Here is a 15,765-nt window from a genome sequence, read left to right as displayed (position 1 = left end):
AGGAGCAGCAGCCAAAACCCAGGGACGTGGAGGATGTCCACTCAAGCCAGTACTTCTGATGATTAAAAAGCAGCCGCAGCGCGCGCGGGCCGGAGCTGGCGGGTGCCAGTGGGGGCATAAGGCTGGGCATGCTCAGTGGGTCGGGCCCCAGGGTCTGGATCTCGGGACCGGAGGGAAGCGGGGCGGGGGCGGGAGGCGGTGGCTGGCCCGGGCCGCGCGAAGGCGCATGCTCAGTCCCCGCATCTGCCCTCTTCATCCAGTGCCGCAGCCGGAAAACCGCAGCGGCGGAGGCTGAGAGGGAATGACCGGACTCGGCAGCAAAGGGGAAAAAATACAAGAGCACAACTGATAAGACAGGAAGTAAGAGTTTGGGATTTACGGCCTCTCGCAGGCCCCCGCCTTCGCCGTCCGCAGGGAAGAAGACCCGGGAGGCGGCGGCAGGAGAAGGCGGAGACGGCGACGGGAGGGGATCGCGGAGGAGGGGACGGGCCGCCGGCGGCCGCGGAGCCGCAGTGATTTTGACGTTTCCTTCGGCCTCGTCGCCAGCCACCCCAGGCCGGGCTGCGCCGAGTGAGCCACCGCCGCCCCGCGCGCCCTGTTCGTCCTGCTCCGCCCGCCGGGGTCCTGAGGGGTCTTCTTGCTCCGCGGGGAGGGAAGGGGGAGGCGGGGGCATACGGGCACGGCGATGGCGGGGACATTTTCCACAACGTGATTGTTAAAGATTCCGTTCCCCCCCCTAAAATTCCGGGCCCTTCCAGCCTCCACCCTCCCCCAAGCTCGTGTGACTAAACGGAGACAAAGGGGAGGCGGCCTCGCTCACACGCGCGCTCGCGGGGCGGGTGGCTCGCAGGGGCGCCGGCGCGGGGCGGACGCTCGCACGGACGCACGGACGGACGGACGCGGCGCCGCCACATTCCTATGTCCGGGCGGAGCGGCGGCGGCTCCTGCGGGAGGCGGCAGGCTTGCCGAGCGGACAGCTGAGCTTCTCCGCCGTCGCCGCCCGGGCGGGCCTCGCCCCGGCCCCGATGGTTTGATCTTGCCTCTCCTCCCCTCCCGACCCCCGCGGCGGCGAGGCCACATCATGTGAAGGTTAGAGTCCGGACATCCCGAGGAGCCGCCGAGAAAGATGGGGGATGCTGCAGACCCCAGGGAGGTGCGAAAGACCTTCATTGTTCCAGCCATCAAGCCCTTTGACCACTATGACTTCGCCAGGGCCAAAATCGCCTGCAATCTGGCCTGGTTGGTGGCCAAAGCCTTTGGGACAGGTAAGTGGTGTCTTCCCTTCTCTCCTCCTCCTCGGGATGTACTCATCCCGGTTTTTGTTTCCAATCAGCGAATTTTCCATGGCGTGTCTTCTCGTCCAGGTTCAGGGATCTGATGGGTGACCCTAGGAAGAGGAGAAAGGAAGGAGAAATATAGAAAGCAGGCTTGGTCTTAAATGAAGGGCTCTTGAATGGTCAGGTGGAATTTAGCCAGACTTCCTTTATTGGAGAGCAAAAGTGGTTTTTTCTTTCTGTCAGCAATGTTGTCATGTTTTTACATAGACTGGTTTTAATTTGTGGTATTTTCCTCATTGTGCTGCATACATTACTCCCTCAGTCATAATTATGATCACACCACCAAGAAATCTGAGTTGATTTTTTTTATTGTTAGAAGAAGCTGGATCGTATATAGTACCATGTTGATTTTGACATTTGTGGTGATGGCTGCTCTTCAGGCCCCGTGGGATGTAAGGTGGCCTGTGTTGAAGTGCAGTGTTAATTTTTGGTATTCTTTAAGCCTGTATCATCCCTCCATACACATTTCAGGCTCTATTAAACCAGTTATTTAAAATCGGTATTTAGCTTGCTGACTGTAGGGTGATGTTTTCATTTGGTATTATCAGTGATACATATTCCTTTTTCCAAACAACATATTTTGGCTTCATAAATTAAGAGAAACAAAAACTCCCTGCTTTGGATTTTTTTTTTTTTTTTAATAGAAGAGTTGTTTGAGGGCATGTGCTGTTGACACAGAAATTGTATAGTACAGTAGCAATTAAACACTCCCTCCATTACTTAGTCTTTGCAAAATAACAGGAAAAGGGCCTCCTGTTGTAATTCCTTACTTAGCTTTTGCTTTTGGAGCCCATGTTGTGGAATGCTAAATAATTAGTCAGCTACTTTTCATTTGAAGATGCTCCTGTGTGGTAACTTTTAAGAGTAATTTGCAAGATTTCTCTTCTCTGGTTAATGAGTTTTGAGTATATGGAATATTTGTTGGGAAGTTTCTTACTATTTACATACTTTTTTCTAGATGTTAAATACAGGTTTTGTTTTCTAAGGATGGCTTATTTCCTGTTTTAGGATTCTGAAAATATATGGGTAAATGGTTTGGTTCAGTCTTAATGCCTAAACTTATATGCAGCTGAGTATTTTCAGGGCTTGCACATTTTATTAAATAGTAGATGAATCTTAATGTTTGAAAAATTATTTGAATTAGTTTTGGGGAAAACTTGACAGTGACGTGATTTTATGTTTATGACAGCCTTAGTTTTATTTGAATACTCTTGCTTGATACTGAAGTAGGAAGATGCTACAGGTTTTACAGCTGGCATTAGGAATAAATATATAACAATCACTTTGAAGTAATTTCAGTTTTAAAGATTTCCTTGTAGCCAAATGTCTAGAGTAACCCATAGGAGGAAGCACAAAACGTTACTGTTTTTTTTTAATTTCTGGCACCACTGATATAAACTGTGAGAATAACAGATAAATTTTGGTTTTAACTTAAGTAGCGTACTGAAGCTAATAGCCCTTTAGAGAGGAAATGAAGGCTATTTAAGGCTATTTAGCAAAGATGCCAATTTGTGTAGTAACCTGTGCATAAAAGTAATGTGTCCAAAATGGAAGTCAGGAGAATAACAAAAATATTTCCCTTTTTTCTGAAACTCAGAGGATACTTTTAGTACAGACGTCTAGATTTTGCCCTGAATTCTTCACAAAGACAACTAACCAGAAAATGTCCTAATTTCTGGCTATGTGTCAGGCAAGTTACTTGATTCTGGACCACTTGATGAATACACTTTGAAGACGCTTGAATAAGAAAGGAAGTGAAAGGAATCTAGTATCAATGGAATCTGTGGTGGGCCAAGCATTGTACTATATGCTTTGCATAAAGTTGGGCATTTGAAACTCACTAGGATTCTGTGATGTAGGTATTGTCTTTCCTATTTTAAAAAAAAAACAAACAACAAAAAAAATCAAAGAAGCCAGTGCAGAGAGAGGTTAAGCAATTTTCCTGCTATCACACTGTTAGTGAATGGCAGAGATGAGTTTTCATTTGAGGTCTGTCTGATTTCAAACGGAAAAAGTATTGGTCGAGGTGGGCATGCCATTGTATGCCTAACACCTAATAAGTAACTTTATTTATTGCTCTCCTGTAGATAAATATTGTTCTCATTTTGCAGATGAGGGGACAGGCTCAGAGAGATTAATTTATCTAAGATTTAAACATCTGGCAAGTGGTGGATTCTGTATACTAGCTCAGGTTTTTCTGACTCTGAAGTCTTTGCTTTTCACAGTGCACTGTGCAAAGTAATCCTTTTTTCTGAAAGTGTGAAAAGTATGCAAATAGTATATTTTAAATTGTTATGTTTGTTTTTGTTTTCTTTAAAGAGTAGGAGGATCTTAACTCACTTTCATATGGTTTGGATGATTATTGTTGATACTTAGTTACATTTGCCTTAGCAGCAGTTGGAATGGATAAAAAGCCCATATTCAAAATGGAATGAAAAATTTAGAAGACCTTAAGAGACTTAATAAGTAATAAGAAATTAATATATTATTAAGAAAGGTATGTTTGTATATTTTGTTTATTTTTTATCATCAGTCCTTCAAAACATACATTTATATGGAGTAAATAGAGAAAAATGGTAAGATTTTCATTTCTTTTGAAGGAAGTATTCTTTATTTGCTGCAGATACTGTTATGTAGCAAAGGTTAATAGACAGTGTATTTCAAAGGTATTACCTAGTAGTATTCAGCTAGTCATCAAGTGACTAGCCTATCTTAGGGTATGGTTTGGAGCCCTGGTGGCACAGTGGTTAAGAGCTTGCGGCTAACCAATAGGTTGACAGTTCTAATCCACCAGCTGCTCCTTGGAAACCCTATGGGGCAGTTCCACTCTGTCCTATAGGGTTGCTATGAGTCGGAATCTATTTGGACTTTAAGGTATGGTCTACTAAAATTACTTCTTTGACAGTGACATCTAGGATCTTCAGGCACTGACTTAGTCTTTTTCTATCAGGAACTTTCGAACGTTTGACATGCTTAAAAGTAGTCAGTTTTAGAACCATATGTTTGAAAAGTCATTTAAGGATAACTAAAAATTAATTGTGGGCATAGAATGAAGTAATAAAACTGTAAAAACTAAAGCACCAGCATTGTAATAACTAGAAAGCAGATGGAATATTTACTTAATTTGGAGGCTTATGTCAGGATTTTTAAACCATTTTTTTCTTTTTATATTAAATATTTTCCAAGTCCCCCCCCCCCCCCGCCCCCAAATAGCCCAAATTTTAATATTTTGCTTTGTGGAAGAATGCAAATATAGTTTTAAATGAAGAATAAATTTATGTAGATGAACTTGAAACAATAAACAGATACTTTAGTTACTGTCAGTAAATTGTAAAAGAGGAAGAAGTTAAACTATTTGTGCTGTTGCTGCTACTATATTTGAACAGCTTAGCCCATTTAAGCAATAATATTACTGTTTTCAACTTTATCAATTGTCATTGTCCTTCTCATGCCATTTAGTTTATCAATATAAAATTATTTGCCATTATAAATACACTTTGTTACATTGCTTTGTCCATCCATTGTCCATCTTGTCAGAATCCTACGAAAGATTTTATTCTTATGTGTATATGAAGATTGTGAGAGGAGTGGGTAGGATTGCGGTTGAGAGAGACTAGTAGCAGAGAGACCAGTTTAGGAAGCTGTTGCAAGAGTCCAGGCAAAAGGTGATGAAGGCTTGAAGTAGGGTGGAAATAATAATTAAGAAAACCAGACTCGTTGCTCTTAACCACTACGCCACCAGGGTTTACATAATAATAAAGCTGCTAATATTTATTGAGCAATTACTGTTAATTATACATATTGTCTCATTTTAATCCTCATGACAGCCTTATGAGGTGGAACTATTATTATTCTAGTTTTACTGATGTGGAAATTGAGGCCCAGAGATATAGGGTGTTGTCCAAAGCCACTTAACTGATGCAGCTAGGATTTGAACTTTGGGAACCTGACTTCAGTTTATTTTCTTAACCACTATACTATATGGGGAGCTCTGGTGGCACAGTGGTCAAGAGCTCAGGCTACTAACCAAAAGGTCGGCTGTTTGAATCTGCCAGCCATTCCTTGGAAACCCTGTGGGGCAGTTCTGCTCTGTCCTGTAGGGTCGCTGTGAGTTGGAATCGACTCAATGGGAACAGGTTTGATTTTCATTTGTTTATACTGTATGGGTAGAAGTCAAAGAATGGAAAAGAGGCAAAGGATGGAAAAATGTTGTAGAGATATAGTCCCCAGTATTTTGAAATAACTGAATTTGGGGTGCATATGAGTGGTTTAGATGAAAAGGGAATATGTAAGAGGATGAGATTCCCTGAGGTTTTAAGGAGGATGAGGTTACCCGAGCTTTTGAGATTTGATGACTGGGAGGAGGAACCGTGATCTTGTTGACAGAGACAGAAAAAGAAGCAAGTTGGAAGAGGAAGACAACTTTTGTTTTTGGAAACCTTCATCTTGATGTGTAGGCCAAATGTCTTCAAGAAATTCAATGAAATAGGTAGCTAGAAAATTAGGTCTAGACTATGAGAGAGAGGTTGAGGCTAGAAAGAACGATTTGAGTCTTCTGTGTATAGTGGCATAGTTGAAATTGGAAGTAGATGAAATGGTAGAGGGAGATAAGAAATCTGAGAATCTTGGGTGGTGAACACTTAAAATGGGGGTCAGGAGATGTAGAATGCTGAGGAAAAGGAGGGAGAATTAGAGCAATTCGAGAATTTGGAGGAAAATATAAGATCACTGAAGCCCTGAAGAAAATACAAGGCAGAAGTTTCAACAAGGGTGGTCTAATTAGCAGTGTCAAATGCTGACAGCAACGAGTTTGGTTTCTGTTTTTCTTTTTTTTTCTTCTAAGAGTTTGTGCTCTAGCAGGGGAGATATGATAAATGTATAACTACAGGAGAGTTCAGGAAATATATGATAAGAGCCGTGTAGCTTCCCCCTGCTCCCCCCTCCTTTTTTTTTTTTTTTTTACATACATGCTACAGGTCTTGAAATTGAAAGTTTTTTTTTTGTTTGTTTTTTTTTAATCACTTAACCTGATATACGGAGGGAGACCAGGCAAGGAGAGGTCACTTTCAGCCACAGTGAAGGAAGGCCTCTGTAATGGAGGTGGTATTTAAGCTAGATCCTGAAGGGAGTCAGGCTGAATGGAAAGTAGACATGGTAGGTGGAGGCAGTGGTTTGTATGCAGGCATGGAATTGTGAAATCTAGGTAGTATTGATGAAACAACATAGACCAGTTTGATTGGAGGAGGAGGAGGTTTATGTAACGACGGGGTATTGGGAGAGCCAGCTGGAACAGTAAATTGGGACAGAATTGTGTGAAGGGCCAAGTTAAGGAGTCTGGCATTTATTTAGTAGATAAATAAATTATCCTAAGCACACTAGATTAAAAAAAAACCTACCATTATTAATTTATTAACACCTACTTTGTGCTGAGTACTATTCTGACCATTTTATATACATTATTTAATTCTGAGAACAACCCTATTAAGTAGATATTATCTTACTTTCTCTTCTAAGAGTCTAAAGCAGAGTTTCTAAAGCCGCAGAACTATTGGACAGATAATTCTTTGTTGTTGGGGGCTGTTTTGTGCATTGTAGGATTTCAGCAGCATCCCTGCCCTCTGTCTACTAGATGCCAACTAGATTTCGTTCCCTCCAGTTATGACAACCAAAAATGTCTCCCAAACCTATAAAACCCATTGCTGTCAAGTCGATTCCAACTCATAGCGACCCTATAGGACAGAGTAGAACTGCCCTGTAGGGTTTCCAAGGAGCGACTGGAGGATTTAAACTGCCGACCTTTTGGTTAGCAGCTGAGCTCTTAACCCCTGTGCCACAGGCCTCCAAAAATGTCTCCATGGGGGCATAATCACCCCTGGTTGAGGACTAATGCTGTAAAGATTGTAGGATATATCATTGATGTAGAAAGGTTTTTTCATACATTGAAGCAGAATTTAATTATAAGACATCCTGATTTCACAATATATTCAAATAGTCTAAGAATTTAGGAACTATGACAGTATGCCCCTTTATAAATGAGGAAACAGGTTCAGAAGGGTTAAATAACTTGCCCTTGATCATCCAGCTAGTAAGTAGTGGAACCAAAATTAGAATCTAAGCCTTTATGATACTAAAATCTGTATTTTAACCTTTATGTTACCGTTTTCCGATAGTTTATTACCGTTTTGTAGCATAGTACTGGAAGTGAAGGCATAAAGCATAAAAACGTTTCAAATGTAAATCTTAAATATTCTATTGCAAAATTGCAAAGCATATGTAATTTTTCTTTGACAAGCCTATTTATATTTGATTAGTTAGTACAAAAATAAGAAACACATGTAGCATTGGTCTGTAATTTCAGGTCTCCCCACCCCAGTGGATCTAGTTTTCTATGTATACTAGTTTATGGACCCTTTCTATTGGTAAATTACAAATAATTGTATTTAAATCAATTACTGTGTATTTATTAGTAGTGACAAGCTTGGTGCTTTAGCTGTGATAATAATTGTTTACATTTATCACATTTAGTACTTTTTTCTCCACCCTGAGCCTCACATAGTTTTTCTTTTTAAATATTGACTCTTCATCAAAACATCGTTTTAAAGAAAAGGTCTATACAGTATTATCTTTCCAGTTCTCCTTCTACCATTTTTTCCCTGTTTTTCTGGAGATTTTCCTAAAGTACTCTGTTTCAGTTTCCCTAGTTGCTGAATAGTCATGATAATAAATATTTGTGCATCATTTTGAGTTCTTTAGAAGAAAAACATATAATTACAATGTGTTAAAATTTATCAGTCTCATATTTAGGCTAATTTCAGATACCCTGTTTCCCATTGTGGAGTGGAATTGTATTAAAAATGTTTTTCAGTACAAACCATGAAAGATAGGAATACATCAATGGAGAGGAGCCTGACTCCTCTGTAACCTTCATAGTTGCACTCTGCAGTAGTATGCCTACCTAATGTTCATGGAGGAGCCCTGGTGGCGCAGTGGTTATGTGCTTGGCTGCTAACCAAAAGGTTGATGGTTTTAACCCGCTAGCCATTCCGTGGGAGAAAGATGTGGCGGTCTGCTTCCATAAAGATTATAGCCTTGGAAACCCCTTGGAGCAGTTCTGTTCTGTCCTGTAGGGTGGCTGTGAGTCGGGATTGACTCGACAGCAGCTAGTTAATGTTCATGGAGTACACTGTCTCTTACTTTAACGAAATAAAGAAATGGAAAGTTAACTGAAGTAAGTGTTTGTCTCCCCACTTCATATGTCACATCCGTGAGTTGCTAGGGATGTGTATGTTCTTAAAAAGTTATTTTAAAGCTAATATGTTTCCTCAATTTTCAGCCCTCATTTCCCACACCACTTTCTATCTTTAAAATGAGAATTGCATGCAGATTTTAAGTACGTTAGGCTCATAGAATAAAGGGCATTTGAAATGTTTGAAATATTTTAAAAGATTTGTCCTCAGCAAAGGAAAGTTTCAGAGTCGATGGTTTCGTTTTTTTTTTTTTTTTTAATTTTTTTATGGCATTCTCCTACTCCCAAGATTCTCTTTTCCAACTGTCTTCTCATTCTTTGTCTTCTCTTTCATTGACATTTGAATAAAGAGGTTGCTGACCTAGTAAATTTGTTCTCTAAGTTATTTGTTTTATGGAATTTTATATTGTAAAAGATTTTGAAACAGCAGAAATACTGTCTATTTTTTAAACTGTCTCTCCTCTTTTTTTTACATAGATGGTAAAGGTCTTGATTATAGGTTTTGAAAATTTATTTTTTGATGCGTAAAAATAATTTTTGTATAGGTAAGACAGCCACAGAGTTCAAAACTGAAAAGATATGAAAGATTAATCGAGTGAAAAATCTCCTTCCCACCTGGACCACCAGCTACTCAGTTTATATTTTAAGCAGGGTAACATCATCAGAAGTGTGTTTTTCAAAAGATCCCTTGGAAACAGTAGAAAATATGTTGGAAGAGGGCTAAGAGTTATGAAGGGCGAAACTAGCTGGGAAGTTATTACGGTTCGAGTGAGCTTGAATTTGGATGATAGCAGTGTATATGAAGAGAGGTGGATGAATAAGACTTAGTGATTGTGATGGTTAAGGTTGTATGCCAACTTGGCTGGGCCATGATTCTCAGTGGTTTGGCAGTTATGATGTAGTTTGGCAGTCATATTATGTTGTGATCACTTCTGTGATGAGATTTGATATAATGTGATCACTTCCATGATGGTATCTGCTGTGAGTAGCCAGTCAATTGAAAGGGAGTTTCCTTGGGCGTGTGACTTGCATCGAATATAAGTGGACATTCTGGCAAGGCTTGTGGGCTTTTGCTCACTGTGGACCCTGCAGCTGGCTCAGTGATTGGATGTGTGGAAGGAAAGATGATGTTGTGGAAAGTGTGAAGATTGATTCTGTTTAGTGAGAAAGGGAACAATGGAAGAGGGGCAGGTTGTATGTGTGTGAGAGAGAGAAAGAGTGGGAGAGACTACCATTGAGTTTGAAGAACGTCTAAAATCGTGGTATGTGCATTATGCTGTTGGAAATTCATGTGTGGAGCTTAGAAGATTTGAGGGATGAGAGATATAGGTGGTAATTAAAAGTAAGGGGGTGAGTGACTGCCAGTCACTTTGAGAGAGAAAGGAGAAAAGGGCCCAAGACATCCTGGAAGAATGCTCGTATTTAAGGCTTGTTAGAGAAAGGAGAGTCAGGAAAGGAGCCAGAGATAAGAGTAGGCAAAAAGGAGGAAAGAAAACCAGGGAAGTGTGGAGTCTCAGAAGCCTAGGGACAAGAACATGGAGGATGAGGGAGTATAAGGTGCAGCTGAAGAAGTTAAGCAAGAGGAGATCTCAAAAGAGTTCATTGGATTTAGCAACAAGGAAGTCTGATGACTTCCTGAGAGCATTTTGAGGGGAACGTGGAGGCAAAAGCATGATTGGAGTAGATTAAAAGTGAATAGGAGATTGTATCAGTTTGGATATCTTTGCTTGTAGTAACAAGAAATCAAACTCAAATTGGCTAACAGTAAAGAGTATTTATTGGCTTATAGAACTGAAAGTGTCTTGAGGTATTAGACTTGGTTTAATCAGGGCTTCAGCTCCATTTCTCTGTAATTCCCGTAGCCATGTCTTTCATGTGTGGGTTCCATTCTTATGGTAGTAAATGGCTGTAGTAGTTCCAGGCCTCACATCCATGTACCATACCGTTCAGAGCTCTTCCCTCGTCATTGAATGGAAGCTCTGCACTCTTCTGTTTGCTCTTTCTTTCTCTTTAAACAAACAAATAAAGCCATTTGATTATGGAAAGTCTGAAATATACAGTTACAGTATACCCTCATGTACTCATCATCCAGCCTCCATAATCATCAACTCATGGCCCGTCTTGTTTCATCTGTAAACCCCTCTCACTCCGGATTATTTGAAGCACATCCCAGACATTGTATCATTCCATCTGTAGATATATTCGTATGTGTCTCCAAAAGTCAAGGACTCTCATTTAAGCGTAACCATGACTCGGCCGTAATCAGCACAGCACTGTCATCACACACCACTCCATATCATCAGTATTAACATTTTTCTGATTGTTTGTTGGGAGAAACCAGATTATTTGTCCTATAGCGTTTTCCACAGTCTGGATTCCTGTGGTGGTGTTTAACAAGTTTCTCTTTGTCACCTGTATTTTTTATAAATTGGTAGTTAGATCTAGAGGATTGATTGAATTCAGGTTTGGTGTGTGTGTGTGTGTGTGTGTGTGTGTGTTTTGTATACTTTATAGGTGATGTATAATTCAACCAGTAGGCATTTAATGTCAAGTTTTCTCTCTATCATTACTTCTTCATTTATTAGCTGGAATACTTAATTTCCCTTTATTAAATATTTGGTTGTTCTGAGTATCATGTGGGAAATTACCTTGATACAAGGGTACCCTCCGAGTACACTACCAGGCAAGCTATCGCAGAGGTCACGGAACAGAAATGCTCACAGACCAAATTAAAATGCTCAAATCACAGGGCTTGTTAAATCAGTTTATAGTTAGAGGCAAGGGGAAAGACATGGGGCAAGTTAACACACTAGGATAGGAGGAAGGACCACGCTCCCTGAATCCTGCAGACACAGTGTTCATATGTCCATCTCTTTCTTTCTGCCATATTATCCTTGTCTGCTGATGGTGTGGTTACAAGGGCCAGAGTTGAGGTTTGAATAAGGGCTCAAGTGACACACAGGTCAGTGATACACACTTGTAACAGAAATAGGAATATAGGGACAAACATACCTGTACACAGCTGTAGCTGACCAGTAAGCCTGATGAACAGCCATGAGTTTCATTTGTGTTCCTTAGGCAGAGGGCACATGAGCCAAAATGGGTGTCACCAATGGGTAGCCAAATTAAAGACTCGTGAAAATGAAGTTTACATGTATATTTAGTGTTCATTGCCTCTTATTTGTTTAGTGTCATGCATATTTAGTATATCATGAATATTTAGTGTATCGTGAATATTTAGTACCTGGGTGCTTCTTGAATATTAGGTATCTTTTGTTTTTCTGTCCCTTTCTATGTTTAACATACATGTGCTATTTACCTTTATGTAACGAATTCTGTGAATTATGTCTATGTCTAATAAACTTTTTGCTTACTAGCTATTTATACTTAAAATATCTTGAACGGTTTCTCCAATTTTTTACAAACTACAAACCTATTCATCTTTTGTACTGGAAGTGAATAGTATCAAATGTAAAGGTACCTTACTCTAGGGTACAGGGAAGGCAGAATAAATGCTATATTCTTTGCCTTTATTGGGGGAAATTTGGACCAACCTGAATGGATCACTGGTCCACAGCATCTGAACGGATGTAAAGAGTAGGGGGAGAGAGCATTCCAGACAGAGTGGCCAGAATGTGCAGTGGCTTTGTAGTAGAAGGGAGCATGGTTTCCAGGAAGTGAGTATGCCTTGGGGGTGGGAGGGCCCTTAGTGCAGCATAAAGTTGGAGATGAGCAGGGATGATATCATGCCTTTCTTGTAGGCCCAAGGAAGGATTTAGGGCTTTAAACCTTAGAGATGTGAAAAGTGACTAAAAACTTTTAGGGTTTAGTGGCAGTGATAGTGGTGGTGGTGTATGTGACGTGATCAGATATGCTTATGGGAAATTTAGCAAATTCTGGCTACAGTAGAGAATGGTTTGGAGTGGGGACAAGAGTGAATGTGGCAAGACCAAATTAGGAGTAAATGTAGTAGTTCAGACGAAAAGTGCTAATAACTTGGACCAAGGAAATATGAGCTGAGATTGTGCTAAAGGGATGGATTTGGACTGGATTCAGTGATGGATTCTATTTGGTAGGGAGAAGAAGACATTAATGATGGCTCCTGGGTTTTTGGCTTATGCAGCTAGATGGATAGTGGTTAGTTCACTGATAAAGGGAACACTGAAAGATGGTAAAGTTTGGGGGAAAAGATTGGTTTTGGGAATTTTGAGGTTTTGTAACTTTTTAAAGAAATATAATTTCAAACAAACAAGAATAGTACAAAGAACTCCTGAATACTCTGTACCCAGATTCAACAGTTGTTAACATTTTGTCCCATTTGTTTTATCATCTCCCTCTCTCCCTTACCCTCCCTCCCATACAAATACGTATATGCATTTTATATATTTTTTTCCTTAACTATTTGAGAATATGTTAGACATATTGTGTCCCCTTACCCTTAAATACTTCAATGAGTAATCTCAGTAAAATTATAAAAGCCAGGAAATTTAACCTTGATATATTCAAATTTGCCAATTGTCTTAATGTCCATCATCACTATCTTTTCCCATTCCAGGATCATGCATTGCATTTAGTTATCATATCTCTTAGTCTTCTTTAGCCTGGAATAGTTCTTCAGTCTTTTTGCTTTTCATGACATTGACACTTTTGAAGACCAAGCACCCTGAGCAACTTTTCTGAGCTGGGCATCAGGCTCCTTCTCCAAGCACTGTTATAGCTCTTGCCATATCTCCTTCACCTTCTCTACAGCACACCTCTGGAGTGCTGGGCCCTCATTCAGCAGATGTCTCCCTCTGCCTTTGGTCTGAATGACTGAGATGATGGTGAGGTCCTGGCATGGGTGCTGACAGTGTCCCAACAGGAGTACCTGGACAGTATGAAGAAAAGCAAAGTACACAGAGACCTGCCCCCAAACAAGAGTTGATAGAGACCCAGGGACTGGAGACCATCTCCCAACCCCCTACGTCTCCTGCCCTCTGGTGCCATCCCATCTTCTTTGACTTCCTTTCTTCTTGTCCCCTTCATTTCTTTCCTTTCTCCCCTCCCTTTTTGCTTCCCCTCTGGCTGACCCAGCCCTGCACCCCCTCTCATCACTGTCACTACCACCACCACCTGACTCTCCAGCAGCTGATGTTCCTTGTTGCCCCACACGTAACACCGTCCTTGTAGTTCACAGGGGGTTCCAGCAGAGTGCCCAGGAGACACCAGAAACAAACCAGTTGGCAGCCAGGCAGCCCCAGAGGAGAGACATTCAGATAGAGGAAAGTCTCCTTACCCCCTTTTCCTCTCAAGATCAGAACAACTTGATATCTCCCCGTAAACAAAATGATACCAGGGAGGTGGGAGGAGGGGAAGAAATGGGAAACCCTCTTCCTAGTACCCCGCAAAATGTCTGAGCCTTCGGTGTTGATTTTTTTCTTGATTAAAATACACTTTTATAAAAACAGTAGGCTAGTTACGTTATAAAATGTCTCTCAGTTTGAATTTGTCCAGTGTTTCTTCATGATTAAATTTAAGTTATGCAGGTCTGGCAGGGAGACTACAGAAGAGATACTGTATCCTCAGTACATTGTATCAGGAGACACATAATGCTTGTTCCAGTATTGGTGGTGTTAACTGTGATCATTTAGTTAAGGTAGTATCTGCCAGTTATCTCCACCATAAAGTTACTGTTTTTCTATTTTTAATTAATAACTAATTTATGGGGAGATAATTGAAATAATCCTGTTCATAAGACTTCTATTCACTGTTTTAGCATCTAACGATGATTCTTGCCTGAATTGATGATACTGTTATTGATTGTTATAATTACTATTTTTGATTATTATTATTAGTGTTATTATTACTATCATTTTTCCCCATTTATTTGTTGGCATTCTATTGGAAGGAAGAGCTTTCCTTTCTTTCTTATTCATTTATTTATATCTGAATGGACTCATTGATTCTTGTTTTATTCAACAGATTATAGTCCTTTATTGTCATTATTTATATTGATGCTCAAATTGTCCCAGATTTGGTCAATGGGAGCCCTTTCCAGCTGGATCCTGTGTCCTTTTGACATGGCCTCATCATTTGTTAACATTTCTTTACTTGTTAGCACAAATAAGATGTTCTGAACTTATCTTGTACTTTCCCTGCTCATGCCTTGGAAACAGCCACTTCTTCAAGGAGCCCTTGATCCTTTTAGTGGGAAAGGTATTAGAAATCAAGATCTAGGTGCTAGGCTTATTGCTTCTGGGCTGTTATTTAGCAGACAGAGCTAGGAAACGTGCACGCACACACACATACACATACACAGCATATGGACATCTGTTTGTCATCTGTTTATCTATATACATGTATATATAGAGGACTACAACTGTATCTTTAAAACTGTTGTCATACTGATATTGCAATTCCAGTCCAATACCACAGACTTCATTCTTTTCTTTCTCCTTTCCATATTTGTAACTCCCGTCAACACTGAGAAACCTGGCTCCCATTTTGAGCTTGAGATGTCTTTGGGACATCCAAGTGAAGAGTTGAGTAGGCTGGTTGGTGGCTTACCAGGATCTGGAGCTCAGAAGAGGTGCTTTGATCTCATAGGGCAGTGGGAGGAGTGGAGGTGGTAGTTTAAGCTCAGCAATGCCGTACAGCATTCACCACATCATTTGGTAATGAGGTGGAAGGAAGGAGGGAACCTTCTATGAAGGTAGAGCTTTATGTTTAGGTGTACTTTACATTCTTTTAGTAAATATTTGAGTGCATACTGTGTTCTAGGTTCCGTTCTAGTACTAGTGATGCAAGACCAAGAAGTATCCTGCTCTCCTCAAAGTTATATTCTAGTGGGAGGAGTCAGAAATAAATAAGCATGAATATGATGGGGTAGTAATTTCTATATACAGAATTAAAATAGAATGATCAGGTGGTCAGCGAAGGTGTACCTGAGGAGATGACATTTAAGCTGAGATGTGACTGGAAAGAGCCAGTCATGCAGAGGTGAGAGTGGGGAACATTAGAGGCAGAAGGAACAGCTAGTGCACAGGCCAATAGGCATGAACTGGCAACAGAAAGGCTTGGATGTCTGGAGCACAGTGTGGGCAATGGTGGAAGGAGTTGAGGTCAGAGTAGTAGTACTAGTAGGCACATCGATGGAATATGGGGAAACTAGAAGTCAGAGAAGTTAAGTACTGCACTCAAGGT

The 15,765-nt window shown here is 40.6% G+C and overlaps 1 protein-coding gene across 1 annotated transcript in view; it reads left to right on the top strand.

Moving 5' to 3' along the window:
* The first annotated feature begins 1,086 nt into the window (after positions 1 to 1,086).
* CAMSAP2 (calmodulin regulated spectrin associated protein family member 2) overlaps positions 1,087 to 15,765 on the top strand; it is a 138,240-nt gene continuing 123,561 nt past the window's right edge. The window contains exon 1 of the mRNA XM_004375314.3: positions 1,087 to 1,265. Coding sequence (XP_004375371.1) covers positions 1,127 to 1,265 — 139 coding nt within the window. The 5' untranslated portion in view covers positions 1,087 to 1,126. The remainder of the gene's footprint in view (positions 1,266 to 15,765) is intronic.

Source organism: Trichechus manatus, unplaced genomic scaffold, assembly GCF_000243295.1.
Source record: "Trichechus manatus latirostris isolate Lorelei unplaced genomic scaffold, TriManLat1.0 scaffold00035, whole genome shotgun sequence".
Lineage (NCBI taxonomy): Eukaryota > Metazoa > Chordata > Mammalia > Sirenia > Trichechidae > Trichechus > Trichechus manatus.
Note: the sequence above shows the minus strand (reverse complement) of the source record. Positions and strands in the feature narration are given on the sequence as shown.